The sequence below is a fragment of the Pavona decussata genome, unplaced genomic scaffold (genome assembly GCF_977016875.1).
Source record: "Pavona decussata unplaced genomic scaffold, jaPavDecu1.1 SCAFFOLD_25, whole genome shotgun sequence".
NCBI lineage: Eukaryota > Metazoa > Cnidaria > Anthozoa > Scleractinia > Agariciidae > Pavona > Pavona decussata.
This window is the reverse complement of record NW_028145448.1, coordinates 1862580-1877132: the sequence shown is the minus strand read 5'-3', so window position 1 is coordinate 1877132 and position 14553 is coordinate 1862580. Positions and strand designations below refer to the sequence as shown.

Sequence of the window (14553 nt, the reverse complement as noted above, 5' to 3'; positions counted from 1 at the left end):
GAGTGTAGCCAGTTCGGCGCTACGCGCCTCATTGGCTATCATTAGAGAGCCTTTGTAAGCACCACGTTTACGGCAAACGAAAAACATGAGATTCTCGTTTAGGTTTTCTTGAAGAAATAAGTAAATAGATGAGAATAGTACAAAAAATTCTGGCCAGTTTGATGCTAACGTAAAACTACTCAACTTTTCTGAGAAACTGAACGAACAGCGAGTGGCAAATTAGTGTAGAATAAACATGATCCCGTGGACATCTCTGCAGGCGGATTAACCAACACAAGTTTCCGGCAAACGGCAAACGGCAGAAATGATCACGTGACCATGCTTACCTTACATTTGCCATTCGCTGTTTTCAGTTTCTCAAAAAAAAAAATGGAGTAGTTTTGCCTTAGCATCAAAGGCCAGAATTATCTTCTACTGTTTTCATCTATGTACTCATTTTTTCGAGAAAACATAAACGCAAATCTAACGTTTGCCGTTTGCCGTAAACGTGGTGCTTAATCTCTCCGCGTGCTCGTGGAATACTTAATACCGTTAATTAACGTACATCCCTTACGTTGTGACTGCATCCAGTTTAGCAAACCGATGAGGACGTTAGGTTTTCAGACTGAAAATAATGAAATGGAATGGAAGAAAATTAAGTGAAGAAGTATATTACTTTATATGTTGTCATTATTTTATACGCGACTAGCAAATTTTGCACGTCTTCCATTTTGGATTCATTACAAACAACTGAATCTCTAAACACCCGACACGATGTGTTGCGTTAGGTGAATTTTGTGGTAGTAAACATTGTTTTTTTCTAATTTTGTGTTTCAATTACTTTTTAAATCCGTCAGTTTGAATTATGTCGTAAAAGTAAAACCTCCTTACTGCTTGCCAAACATTTCAGTTGATTTTTTTTTGTCTGAAATCCTGTTAACCGACCAACAATACTAAACATTTTCCAACTGATCTCCCGTGTTTATTCTCCTCACCCAAGTTATTTTGTAAGAAGAAAGTAGATGATGATTACATTGCCTGCGATGAAGGCTTTGAATGTAGCGTTGTTTGTTAATGTGTCTTTCGAGCAAAATAATTTTTATTAAAACATTGATCGACGGTAAAAGGGTATACCTAAAAAAATGTTAATCCGCTGATAATAAAAGATCACTTTTATAAGAAAATGAAATTTTTAGACTGATAATATGGAAGCCCATATTTTTTTGTAGCAGTCTTACTGTAAAACGTGGTCAATATCGGGGAAATAACGCCTTTATTGTGTCCACCTGTGAGCTATTTATCTTTTTCAAGGCAAATAATTAATATAATTTTTTAACGTGAGACAACTCATTAGACTCAATTTTGTAAGGAATAAACAACAAAATCTCACTACTTTTAGCGCGTATTCACTGATGTTGAAAACAAAAACAAAAAAACAAGGGGAAAAAAAACAAGAGAAAAAGAAATAGAGAAAAAATTGTTGTTAAAAGTTCAAAATTTATTAATGAGGTAGATATTCATTACCGAAGCGTAAGCAAATATCATTTAGGGGTTTTTAGAACGTCGTATGAATAATACAGCCGTAATTTCAGTATAGTATGAATAATTCACCTGTGTTTTTTCAATGAATGAAGAATCACTGACAACGACACAAAATCATCCTGGCGATCTGCTGTACCACTGGTAAATTATTGGAACCCTTTATCACTTCAGTCATTTCACCTCAAAATTATCCATATTAGACTGTCGAAATTTTTACTCCATTCCATTCATTTTGGTGCTTAACTGTAATTTGTTAAGAGCATGCCGGCCGAACGGATTCAACAATCTGTGATGTATCTGTTCAATTGTTCTTTATAGCCTCAGTCATTCGCGATAAATCCTCACAGAACTAAAGAAAGAAACAAATTTCGTGTAATCTCACTTCAATAAATTAGAGACGTTTCACTGAAATAAATCGCCGCTATTACGGGTGTCCGCAATAACGAGAGTTTGACTGTAGGACATTTGGGATGGTCACAGCCGTTTAACATAAGGGGCATAGTTTTCCGCCTTTTTGCTACCCTGACAATATTGAATAATAAAAAATTTAAAAATCTCCATTACCGAAAAAAAAAATTAAAACCTTTGAAAAAAAACCCTAACGTTTTTTTGAAAACCGCAGTTCTGGAAGCGTCGTTTTAGGGACACCCAACGAAGGCATTTTAAGGAAAATACTTAGAATGTTGTATCCTGCGTTTTACGTCCTGTTAAAGCATATCTGTGTAAGCCAATACAGTTTGGATGCTTTAGCTGAAAATTTAAGTTTTAGAAAGCTTTAGGAACCGGAATTTTATTCCCCTTATTTACGAGCCGTGGTTGGCTAGCTTTACGAAAACGCTAGCTGACCTCATTTCGCATTTTTGGCGAGATATTTGCCCCTCCGAAATTAAAAGAAATTATTTTTCCAGGGTTAGCTGAAATTTTGCTGAAGAAAACTCAGTTTTGTTGATGTATAATCTGAATTTCTGAGGCCTTCCGAACAGACATCAACCGAAATGAACCGTTTAATTTGTGTCCCTGTCATTTGAGTTTTCGTTGGACGTTAATGATTATTTATTTTTGACTTCACCGTGCAACTCAGCACACCAAAGTCCTGTTTGTAATGCTGTTGGTTTTAGATCCTAAGGAAGGATAACAGTAATTAGAATAATTATTTTGGAAAGATGAGAACCAATTTTTCTTTTAAATTCTAAGTAGAGCAATAGTAAAAAAGTAACAGTAAATGTATCTCCAGAGTTCCAAATGTCGTTTGCTTTTGAATTTTTTCTCTTAATCCAGGGAGGAAGCCTTCACTCCGGCCATGCGTTTGTGTACATAATTATTAACGAAACAAATTAAGAAGGATTACTCTTGGTTGACGCCATTTGTTAAAAAAAAAAGGAAATAATTCTTTGTTGATTTTCGGTTTACTGAACTTACTTGAGAGGCGATCAAACTGATACAATCACGACGCCAACGTTTTGATAATTTTAAACTCGCTTTTCAATTAAATTTTCAGTCTAGTTTGTACTGTGTAGCATATTCGTGACAGACGAAAATGAAGCAATAATATTTTCAGTCGTTGTGTAAACTCATTTGTCATGAATTCAAACCACAGTGAGAATTCAACAGCTGCTTTCTCGTTGCTTAATTGTATTTTAATAGTTCAGCTGCCTAAAAGGTGATCATGGCGTGGTTCCGCTGTAATTAATGTAGTCAGCTGGAATTTTAACAGCCGAATACATGAGTTGGGTGAAACGTTTCGAAGTTCTGCGGTCCGATAACCCGGCTACTGAAAGCCTGAATCATGGGGAAAGTGAATGTTTTTCTCTGCATCGCATTCTTCCTTCTCCTAAGTTTTCAGTTTGTTTCTTCTCAAGATTGGCTAAGTGTCTCGAAAACAGAACTCAAAAAGCTGAGAAATGAATTTCTTACTTTCGATAACAAAAAATCTGATATACTGTTCTTGGTCGATACCTCGGGCAGTTTAAGCGGTTCGGAGTTTTCGGAGGAAAAAACATTCGTCACTAATTTGCTGAACTTAATAAGTGTAGGCACGGAAGCTACGCGCGTTGAAGTGATTCCTTTTGGAAGCACATCGAGTATTTTCATAGATCAAGTCTCCGCACCATCCTTTACGAAGACCAAGTGCACGTTCAATGAGAAATTCAATCCCATGTCTCAAAAAATCAATGGATATATGACGAACATGAAGGCTGCCTTTCAATTGGCCTACGAAGTCTGTGTTGGATCAAAAAGTGGGCAAAAGAGAGGACCACTCAATAAAGTCAAAACTGTAGTTATTCTTTTAACTGATGGGAGATGGAATGTACCTTGGAGTGACCCGAGCCCTGTTGCCACTGCCAGACAGCTACATACCGCCAATGTGGAGGTTTTTGCTATTGGGGTGGGGAGCATTGACTTTAACAGGCTCAAGCAGGTCGTTAAGGACCCAACAAAGCAGGCATTCCACTTGAAAGATTTCACCCAGTTCGCCGAGCTCGCCACCTACCTTAGGGGAGGTAAGCAGTCTTAAATGATGTTGAGTATTTATGCTGAAAGGGACCGAGCGAATTTGTTTCTTGAAAAATCTTGCCATTGACGAATGGTTAATCAAGGAGGTGAAAAGCAGTTCGAAGCTTCAGTCAATTTTTACTTAAAACTTCTATAGAAATTATATTTTAAAAAACAAAAATCAAAAAAGCTTGTAGTAAAATCTCCTTATATTAAATTACACAGCCAATTCAAAAGCTGACTGGATTCAGCTTCCAATTACGCCGCTTCGGAGAGTGAAATGCAGAAAATCAGGCCACAATTACAATTCTAATTTTCGAGGGCTGAAATGCACCTAAGGGCTAAATCCCGAAGAGGCTAGGTTATTTAGATCTCCCTTTGACTCAACTAAAATTATGGCTAAAATCGTCTGATTTTAAGGGCTTAAAGTTGATTTTGTAGGGTCATGTTATAGGCCAATTATATTGTGACTAAAATGGATCCACAAATGGAAATAGGAGCCTTCAGGTAACCATGGCTAAATAAGCTCTTTTGGGCTGAAACCAATCTTTGGAATTTTACACTGTGAAGTCGATTCAAGTAGCCTAACTAAACAACATAAGGCTTGAAATTAGTTTACTTTGTGGTATTTATGGCGAAAGTCGTGTAAGCAAGAATAAGGGTTAATTGTTAATACTAAGCTATTTGAAGCTTGAAAAGAGTTTTGCACACAGAATTGATATTCAAGTATTCAATATCATTGGCCAGTACAAATTGACCGAATTTGTAAACTAAAATATACCAAAAGGAGTTTAAAGATGGAAACAAAAACAAAATACAAATACATTTATAATTCAAGAACTTGATACAGTTTTTCAAATTTCCAAGTTGACCAAACTTGTAAAGTAAAAAAGTAATGTTTTGGTTTATCAACAGTTTTGATGAGGCAATTTAGCTACCTGTAAAGAGAATCGAGTGCTGACGTTTCGATCGTTAGCCCCCTCGTCAGAGCGAAACCAAGGGGTTAATTGTTCACTCTGGTGAGGGGATAATGCTAGAAACACTCAGTACTGGAGTGAAGAAACATGATCTCCTGTACCACACCACACTCCCATATCATACCATCATGATGTCATAGCAAAGCATAGCATAGCATAGCATAGCATAGCATAGCATAGCATAGCATAGCATAGCATAGCATAGCATAGCATAGCATAGCATAGCATAACATAGCATAGCATAGCATACCATACCATACCATACCATACCATACCATACCATACCAGACCATACCATACCATACCATACCATACCATACCATACCATACCATACCATACCATACCATACCATACCATACCATACCATACCATACCATCATGATGTCATAGCATAGCATAGCATAGCATAGCATAGCATAGCATAGCATAGCATAGCATAGCATAGCATAGCATAGCATAGCATAGCATAGCATACCATACCATACCATACCATCATGATGTCATAGCATAGCATAGCATAGCATAGCATAGCATAGCATAGCATAGCATAGCATAGCATAGCATACCATACCATACCATACCACACTGCATCACACCATACCATTCCATACCATACCATACCATACCATACCATACCATACCATACCATACCATACCATACCATACCATACCATACCATACCATACCATACCATACCATACCATCATGATGTCATAGCATAGCACAGCATAGCATAGCATAGCATAGCATAGCATAGCATAGCATAGCTTAGCATAGCATACCATACCATACCATACCATACCATACCACACTGCATCACACCATACCATTCCATACCATACCATACCATACCATACCATACCATACCATACCATACCATACCATACCATACCATACCATACCATACCATACCAATTTTGCAATATTTTAGTATTTACTTTAAGTCCTAATGTTTTACCCGTGCATACATAAAGGTAAATAAATAAATAAATAAACAGATAAATAAATACCACACCGCATCACACCATACCATACCATGCCAATTTTGCAATTTTCGTATTTACTTTAAGTCCTGATGTTTCACCTGTGTATAAATAAAGTTAAGTAAATAAACAAATAAATAAATAAATAAATACCACGCCACAGCACATCACACCATACCATACCACACCATGCCATACCATACCATACCATACCATACCATACCATACCATACCATACCATACCATACCATACCATACCATACCATACCAATTGCCATGCCACGCCACGCAATCCATACCATGCCACACCACACCACACCGCATCACATCATACCATACCATACAATACCATATCATACCACATCATAGCATAGCATAGCATAGCATGGCATACCATAGCATAGCATAGCATAGCATAGCATAGCATAGAAAATAACTTTAATTTACTCTTAAATCTATCCAGAGATTTTTCTTCCTTAAGAGCATTTGAAAGATTGTTCCAAACTTTTGCACCCGTAAATGCAAAACTATTTTTAAAACAGTTGTATTTTTAAGCTCAAAGTTCATCCTAGAAGAACGTAATCCAAAATCGCTTAGTGAACTAGTACGAGCTAACATGTCAGACAAATATGACGGCGTCAGGTCATTGATTATTTTAAACATCATTATGGCCTTTTGATATTGTCTCTGTTCAGCTAAATTCGACCAGCCTAATCGATCAAGAACATCGTTTGATCGTGTTGAATATGATGCACCATTCATAATCCGTACCATAGGGTTTTGAAGTTTTTGAAGACTTTTAATTTGGGTTTTGACCTACAGAGTCCCAAACAATACAACAATAGGTAAAGTAAGGTTCTATTCTCGGTTTTCACTGTCACGCCATTGAAAAAAAAAATCGAAACCATTCCATGAATGAAGTCAAGAAATTGACATGGTATAGAGGATGAATAAATAAGGCATCTGTCCTAGTGTCAGGTCTGTGCGACATTCCGTACTCGAGTTATTTGACAAAATGTTCCACATAAATTTATAGAGCTTTGTATGGAGACGCCATGTTTGTGTCCCTCTGAGGGGCACAAACATGGCGGCCCCGGAAATAGGAAAAAACATCTGGAGTTCACTTTTGCCAGAAAAGAGGTTTGTTTGCCCTTGTGTAATTTTCTCATCGGTTTCAAAGCAACAACTACAACCATAGCAACGGAAGCGCATGGCCTCTCATTTTAAACATTGTCGATTATCTCGAAATCTAGTCAGACACTTTATGACGAAACTATAGGGATTTGAACCGGTGAGGGTAAAAGGCGGAAAGAGTTGGCGGAATGGTATGTGGAATGGCGTGCGGAATGGCATAATTATGCGGAATACGATTTACGCGGGAAATAAATTAACTGAAAAGCGCGTCATGTTTTCGCGCCAATTTTATAAGAGCAGCAGCTTTTTTGATGCTGCGGACTCTTGCTAAATATTAACAACAATTCGAGGATTTGATCGTCTGATTGTTGATTTGGAAGAAGTGAGGGTTAAGAAAGCGATGAAAACTGTTTATAGTTTTCGCATTCAAGGAACTATGAGTAAATCCGTAGTAAATTAAATTTCATGTTCACTTTACTCCATGCGACTTCGGTTGACAAAAATAACGTGGCAGCGTGAAGTCTCCTCAGGACAAAGATTGATCCTTTACCGAGAGCAAATAATAAACCTTTTTTTTCTTTTTTTTTTTAAACCTTCGGTAAAAGATCAATTCTTATACCCTGTATGCTCGATGATTCATTTATCATGAGCGGGAAAATGAACAACAATTTGACCAAAATGCATTTGTGACAAGAATAGTTTCACAACCTTTCAAACAACCAGTGTCGATAATTAGGCACCATACTTGTCATCTGCTCTTTTGCTCTAGGGCTTTTTCGCTTTTAAATCTCATTTTAGGTTGGGACGTCTGGCACTGAAAGACCTTAATTAAAGACGGATATGTTTAGTTCGATGACGCGTAACTGAACTATAGCTACCGTATTAAATAGCTAGGTAGCTAGCTCAGCAGCTCAACAGTGACTTGTGTACTCGTCGCTCGACGAAAATGTAAGGTGAGAAAAGGAAGAACATATTTTTCCCATGAGTCGTACAAATTGTAACCGTCAAAGAGTCCGATAAAATGACCGAGTTTAAACTTAAAATTTCTCACATAATAGTTTTGGCCTTAGACTGATGTTATTTCTCCAGTTTGGTGTTGCTTTTTGTCTAGGCTACTCGCTGCCACGTTCTTTTTGTCAACTAGAAATTTAATTTATTCTTAGTTCCTTGAATGCGAAACTTCATCGATTTCTTCACTGTCACTTCCTAACCAGCGATCCGGACATGTTCTATCCCAGGCGTATATTTTCTAATCCTCGATCTGTTGTTTGGTTGTTTAATAGTCCGCAACATCGAAAAAAATGCTGCTCTTATAAAATTGGCGCGAAAACAGGATGCGCTCTTTAGTTAATTTATTCCCCGCGTAAGTCGTATTTCGCATAATTATGCCATTCCGCACGCCATTCCACATACCATTCCGCAAACTCTTTCCTCCTTTTACCCTCACCGGATTTGAACTACTCAATCAAGACAACTTGTGGGCGAAATTAAAAAACGCATCTGTAAAAGCGTTCTTAGGTAAATAATAAATCAGTTTTTAAGAGGTGATTTTGTTTATTGAAGCACTTTTCACCAATATCTCTTGCAAAATAAAAATTGACACTTTAATTTGTCTTGTCTGTTGAAAAGTCTTTCCTCGTAGCAAAACCATTTAAATGTATATTGAGCTTCATGGGCGTCTCCGAATTTAAAAACAGTTGAAATAAAGCGCAAATGAATGAAAAAGTTCGTACTTTGCATAAATCTAGATATCCTTAAAATGCCTCCGCCGATTTTTCTGTGAGTGTGGCCAATGTGCAAGTCAGCGAGCCAGCGAGCCAAAGGTGCGAGCCTAGCAAGCCTTGCGAGCCAAACGTGCGAGGCATGCGAGCCAAACGTGCCAGGCTTGCGAGGCACGAACAACCCTCAACATAAATGCTAAACATTAAGCTAACCGGGGAGCTACTTAAGCTAACCTGAGTGCTATTTAGGCTAACCGGAGCGTTTTTTAGGCTAACCTCAGTGCCTCGCACGTCTGCCTCGCATGGCTCTCTGGCTCGCTGATTGTCAAGACCCTTTTTCTGTTAAATTACAAGCGGTTGGAATAAGAATTCTTTTCGACATTCGCGCAAGTTTTAGGCCCAAGAACCGAAACCGGTGTTAGATAAGAAGATTGAATCTTGGGCAAGTCTCAGTCGTTATTCGCTTTCTCCGAACAAGATTTTTATTTTCTATAAAACTATTATTAAAAGTAAATTATTTTGTATTAAACTATGGTGAAAGATTAAAAGTATTATTCTATTTTGTATATTATTGTATACAATCAAATCGTATCACTCATCGAGAGTGGATAAACTCCCAACTGACTCAGGCATTCCTTAGAATTGGAATTCATAGCATAGCATAGCATGGCATACCATATGTCATACCATACCACTGCATCACACCATACCATACCATACCATACCATACCATACCATACCATACCATACCATACCATACCATACCATACCATACCATACCATACCATACCGTACCATACCAGACCATACCATACCATACCATACCATACCATACCATGCCATGCCATGCCATGCCATGCCATGCCATGCCACGCTCTGCCATACCATACCATACCATACCATCCAATGCAATACATTGCCATACTATACCATACCGTTCATGCCATATTATCCGTCTGTTCCATCGCTCTTTCGTTGACTATATTAATTATTTACTTTGCCTTATTTCCTTCAGATCCTTATGAATATCTCTGGCAAACAAAAGATGTGGGCGGAGAGAAGTGCAATAACAACTGCGACCCAGTAGCAAGATGTGCCTGTGGTTTAGTGTACGGAGACTACAAGTGCGCATGCCAAAAAGGGTATGCGGGGTCAGGACATGCTGGACAATGTACCGGTAAGTTTTAGAACAACGATGAGTTTCAAAACAAACTACCAAATTGAGAGATAAGAGGAACAAATAATATGCAAAACGTAGTAAAGATGGACCAGTTACCAGCATCATACAAAGCGTTCTCTAGTTAAAAAAATCTTAAAGAAATAGGCTTCCGGTTATCAGACTGCAGACTGCTGGCCGAAAGCTCATTTCCTTCAGAATTTCTGAAGCAAAGAACAATTTTTTTTTAGCTTTTAATATACGCAAAATTATGTCAAAAAAGGGAATAGCGATCTGTGTGAAATGAATTGTCACCACATGGTTCACACTTACTTTCCCTTACAACATTACTGTGGAAAAAGGTGAAATGGACGTCGATTTTTTGCAAAGACTACTGACCCCATTGATATCCTCCTGAAATTGGTGGTATTCTGTGGTTGCTTAATCCCGATCAAACTTCCAATAGCATCCCTTCGCACTGTACGAAAATTTGTCTTTAACATTCACTTTCCTGACTTTTGCTCACCATTACGGTCAAAAGTAGCAGAGAATGTACTTACTAATAATAATAATAATAATAATAATAATAATAATAATAATAATAATAATAATAATAATAATAATAATAATAAGACATTTATAGAGCACCCTTTCCCATGGATCCAAAGGCACTATTTACAAAGTCAAAGTTAAAATTAGTTAAAAATAATTCAAAATAGTTAGTCATTACATGAATCTAAAAAGCGCGTATAAAAAGAGCAGTTTTAAGCCATCTTTTAAAAATGTCAAGTGATATATTCTAGTTTATTATATGGCTGGCTCTGCGAGCGGGAAAGATGACTCAAATCCTGCGCTGTGATTGGCTACCCGAGCGGGCAAGATGGAGCTATCTTGCCCGCTCGGGATTACCCGTTGCCCGTTCGCTTGGCATGGAAAGTTTAATCCCAACAACAATGCAATCTTTCCTTCGATTTTCTCGTTGTTTTGGGGGAAAACTCTCACTAAAATGTTCGGTAAACTCTCAACATTTACCCAAAGGAAAGGAAAGAGAATGAAATCGTCCTGGTGTAGTGAAAATTTTGTTTCAGCTACAATCTGAATGTGAGTTGAACCGGTGAGTTGCTCTGCGTGTAGTATTTTAGATAGAGTTGATTTTGTAAAACTTATTGTCTCAAGCCGAGTGCCAAATTGATAAATTCTCTAGGTTTGCAATGACTGTATTTAAATCATAGCGTAGTGGAAGTTGCGTTAAGTGTTTAGAGGAGTTCAGAAAAGTATTTTTCTCAAGTTCGCCGAAGAAGCTCACGTTTTTAATTTAGCCGCGTCTTGCTTGTTGTAAACAACAAAATCTTATCAACGTTTCGCCCAGTTTTCTGATTTACCCGCTCTTTTTTTCGGCTTATGTTTGCATATAATCTCAAAATCTGTTGTTTCATTCAAGAATTAATGATTGGAAGCCGAAAACTGTGTAAAATGGTTATTATTTACGCCACCGCGCGACCGGCTGAAAATGGCGAGTTTGCCGGATTCTATTCAAATCTTCCCGCTCTTGCGAAAATCTAAATGTTTCGTTCTCAATAATTGTAAACTCCCTTTAAGCCATTATAAAGTTAGAGCACTAAGATAATTTAGGATTCCTTGTTTTCCACGATTACATGCTAATCCAAAAATGCACTGAAAATAAATTTTACACCGGCCTGCTATGAAGAATTTCTTTCCGAGTAGAGCAGTTTCATGTCCTGTTTTGTTTTGTTGTTGTAGTTTTAACTTGAAGGTAAAGCCATATAATAAATCCTTTATAGACCAAGCTTGTTCGGTCAAGATGGCTGGATATTGGCCTCGTTTTTTTTTTTTTGCGTTTTTATGGACCTCGACTTCGTCTCGGTCCATAAAAACGCAAAAAAAGAACTTGGCCAATATCCAGCCATCTTGACCTCACGCTTGGTCAATAACGCATATATCTCTAATATGCTGAGAAAGCCTTTGACATTGTAAGTAGCACACATGGTATTAAGGCCAAGCGAAAAGTAATGCGCTTTTGATTGAGATTAAAGGTTAGGAAAAGGTATTGTTGACTTCTACTAAAGTACCTTTCACGTGTAACAAAAGCTCACCGCCTTTGATCATGACGCCCGTTAAAGGATTGTCAAAGTTCATGTATTGAATATGCAACATTTTTCATGCCAAAGGCATTTGGTTTCTTAAGCAGATTAAGGCCAGGTTTAAGGGCTTTTCAGAGGAAAAATGGCTCATTCGAGATTGACAAATTGAATGATACTGAACCAAAATTTGGCAGATAAAAAGGTCTTATCATCCTTCATTTCTAAGCATAATAAGTAGTGTTAGATTGCGTGACATGTCACGTGATCGTTTTCGCAAAAAAAATAAAAACCCAAAGATTTGACTGCAAGGCGACGGTTTTAAGAGAAAACAAAACAAAAACGCTTTTCTAATAAAAATTAAACATATCCAGCCCTTCACGTTTGGAATGATCGTCCATTGTTCTCTAAAAAGATTGTCAGGACAAAGGTCATTTCTTAGTCCAAAATTCAACCTTTGATTGTTAGTTACTACAATTTGAAAACTCGAGGACAGTAAATTTCAAACACAGAATGTTTAATATTTTAAATCTACATCAGAAACGCTAGTTCAGCTATGTATGTTAAGGAAATTTGCCGCCATATCGCATATTTTTGAAATTTTCATTTTTGGGACGTCACGTGATGTGTCACGTGATAAAACGAGTGCGTCAAGGCAAAAAAAAAAAATCGAGTTTTATATTCAGGGGAAACATCATCCTGTTCTAGGTAGACGAGCCGGGGATTAACAGGGGAACATTCATAATTTCTGAACAACCTTCAAACCTGTTTGAGTTGCGCACCATTGTTAGATCTTTCATGCGAATCAAAACAAATCAAAACAATCTTTCTGTGCAGTGTGATTAAAAATCCTATAGGCTACTAAAGTGTGATGTCACAGATATTTGAACTTTTGAAATTATGGAATATATTAACATGATCGCAAAGAGCATGATGAAAAATGCCTACTTGCCAAAAAATCAGCATCTTATTGCAATTTGGGGGCGAGATATTGGGACTTTTATACTCCAATGACTCCATACAAATAATTCTCTTCTAACTTTGTCTCTGTTCTAAACGACAAAGTTGCAAGGATTTGTATGGGGTCGTCGAAGGATAACAGTACAAATGACAGTCAGAAACTCTGCAGTGTATGTTAAAGTGCTTATGTGAGCCCATGAAATTCCTACCTATTGTCAGCCCTAGTAAAGAAATGAGACGCTTCAACTAGCAAAAAAAAAAAAAAACTTCCACCTTAGCGGAAATAGGAACCACGACCTCCAAAATTAGGCCTCATCCACACGAAGGCGTTTTCGTCTGAAAACGGACACTTTTCGTTACGTTTTAACCTATCATCCACATTAAAGCACCCGAAAGCGTCGTCAAAAACAATGACTTTCGAAAACGGTTTTAAAAGTGTAGACGTTTGAAAACGCTCCGTTTCTAGTGTGGACAGGTAAAAACGGAGACTTTAGAAAACGGTGACGTAAAAAGCGTCACATGCCATCGATTTCAGTCCAAATCAGAGCATCTATCCATGGGATGGAGGATAGCTAACTCATGCGCAATTCCAGATTCCAGTCGTTTTCATAGTTTTCGAGCGTTTTTAGTGTGGACAAGTGAAAACGATATAAAAACGCTAGTGGGGATGAAAATATTTTGCTTCGTTTTCGCTGCGATGAAAATGGATACTTTTGAAAGCGCATTGGTGTGGATAGGGCCTTAATCAACTGCTGCTCTATATGCGTCGACTGAGTCATCCCGTCTTGTACCGTAGCTCAGTAGGTAGAACAACGGTTGATCAAATCTGGCTGTGGGTTTGATTCCCGCTGAGGTGAAAATTTTTTTCTTCGCGCATTTTCTTCTCTCAACTTTTTCAGTTGAGAGAAGAAAATAGCCAACAAAATGTTTATGATGCGGCTTTTGTTTGAACAAGCTATACTGATAGCGCGAAGATACAGTTCAACGTAATTATGCTGTGTTTTATTTTCAGAGAATGAACATGCCAGTGATTACTAGATATAATTATAATTACGCTTTATTAATTTTCGTGTTTTTTCGTTTTGCAGCTTGCCCGCCATCAACATACAAGGATTTTCAAGGCTTCGCAAAACAATGTACTTCCTGTCCTGCAAACTCGGGCCACACAAAAACTGGGAGCATAGATAAATCAGATTGCAAGTGTTTTACAGGATATACAGGAACCCCAGAGAACGGAAACGACTGCACAAGTAAATAACTTAAGTGCATTTCTAAGATTCAGTTAGGAATTCTTGTTTTAGGCAAAACCTTGTCGTTTAGCCTTGTTAATACATATCATGTTGTTTCTATCTGCTGGCCATGCAAGAGAATGGACTTTATATTCGACCTTTTTAAATGACTATTTAACGTAGGAGTTTCGGACCTTTCTAGGAGATTTGAAGGAGGGGTAGGGGAGTGCGAGCCCAATTGATTTAATTAGTTTCTAACCTAACTTCTTCACTACATTG

The 14553-nt window shown here is 37.6% G+C and overlaps 1 protein-coding gene across 1 annotated transcript in view; it reads left to right on the top strand.

Annotated features, from left to right (window-relative positions):
• The first annotated feature begins 3195 nt into the window (after positions 1–3195).
• Positions 3196–14553, top strand: part of LOC146485735 (sushi, von Willebrand factor type A, EGF and pentraxin domain-containing protein 1-like) — a 64386-nt gene continuing 53028 nt past the window's right edge. Inside the window, exons 1-3 of the mRNA XM_085103091.1 lie at positions 3196–4022; positions 9846–10007; positions 14134–14295. Of these exons, the coding sequence (XP_084959217.1) occupies positions 3308–4022; positions 9846–10007; positions 14134–14295 (1039 nt within the window). The 5' untranslated portion in view covers positions 3196–3307. The remainder of the gene's footprint in view (positions 4023–9845; positions 10008–14133; positions 14296–14553) is intronic.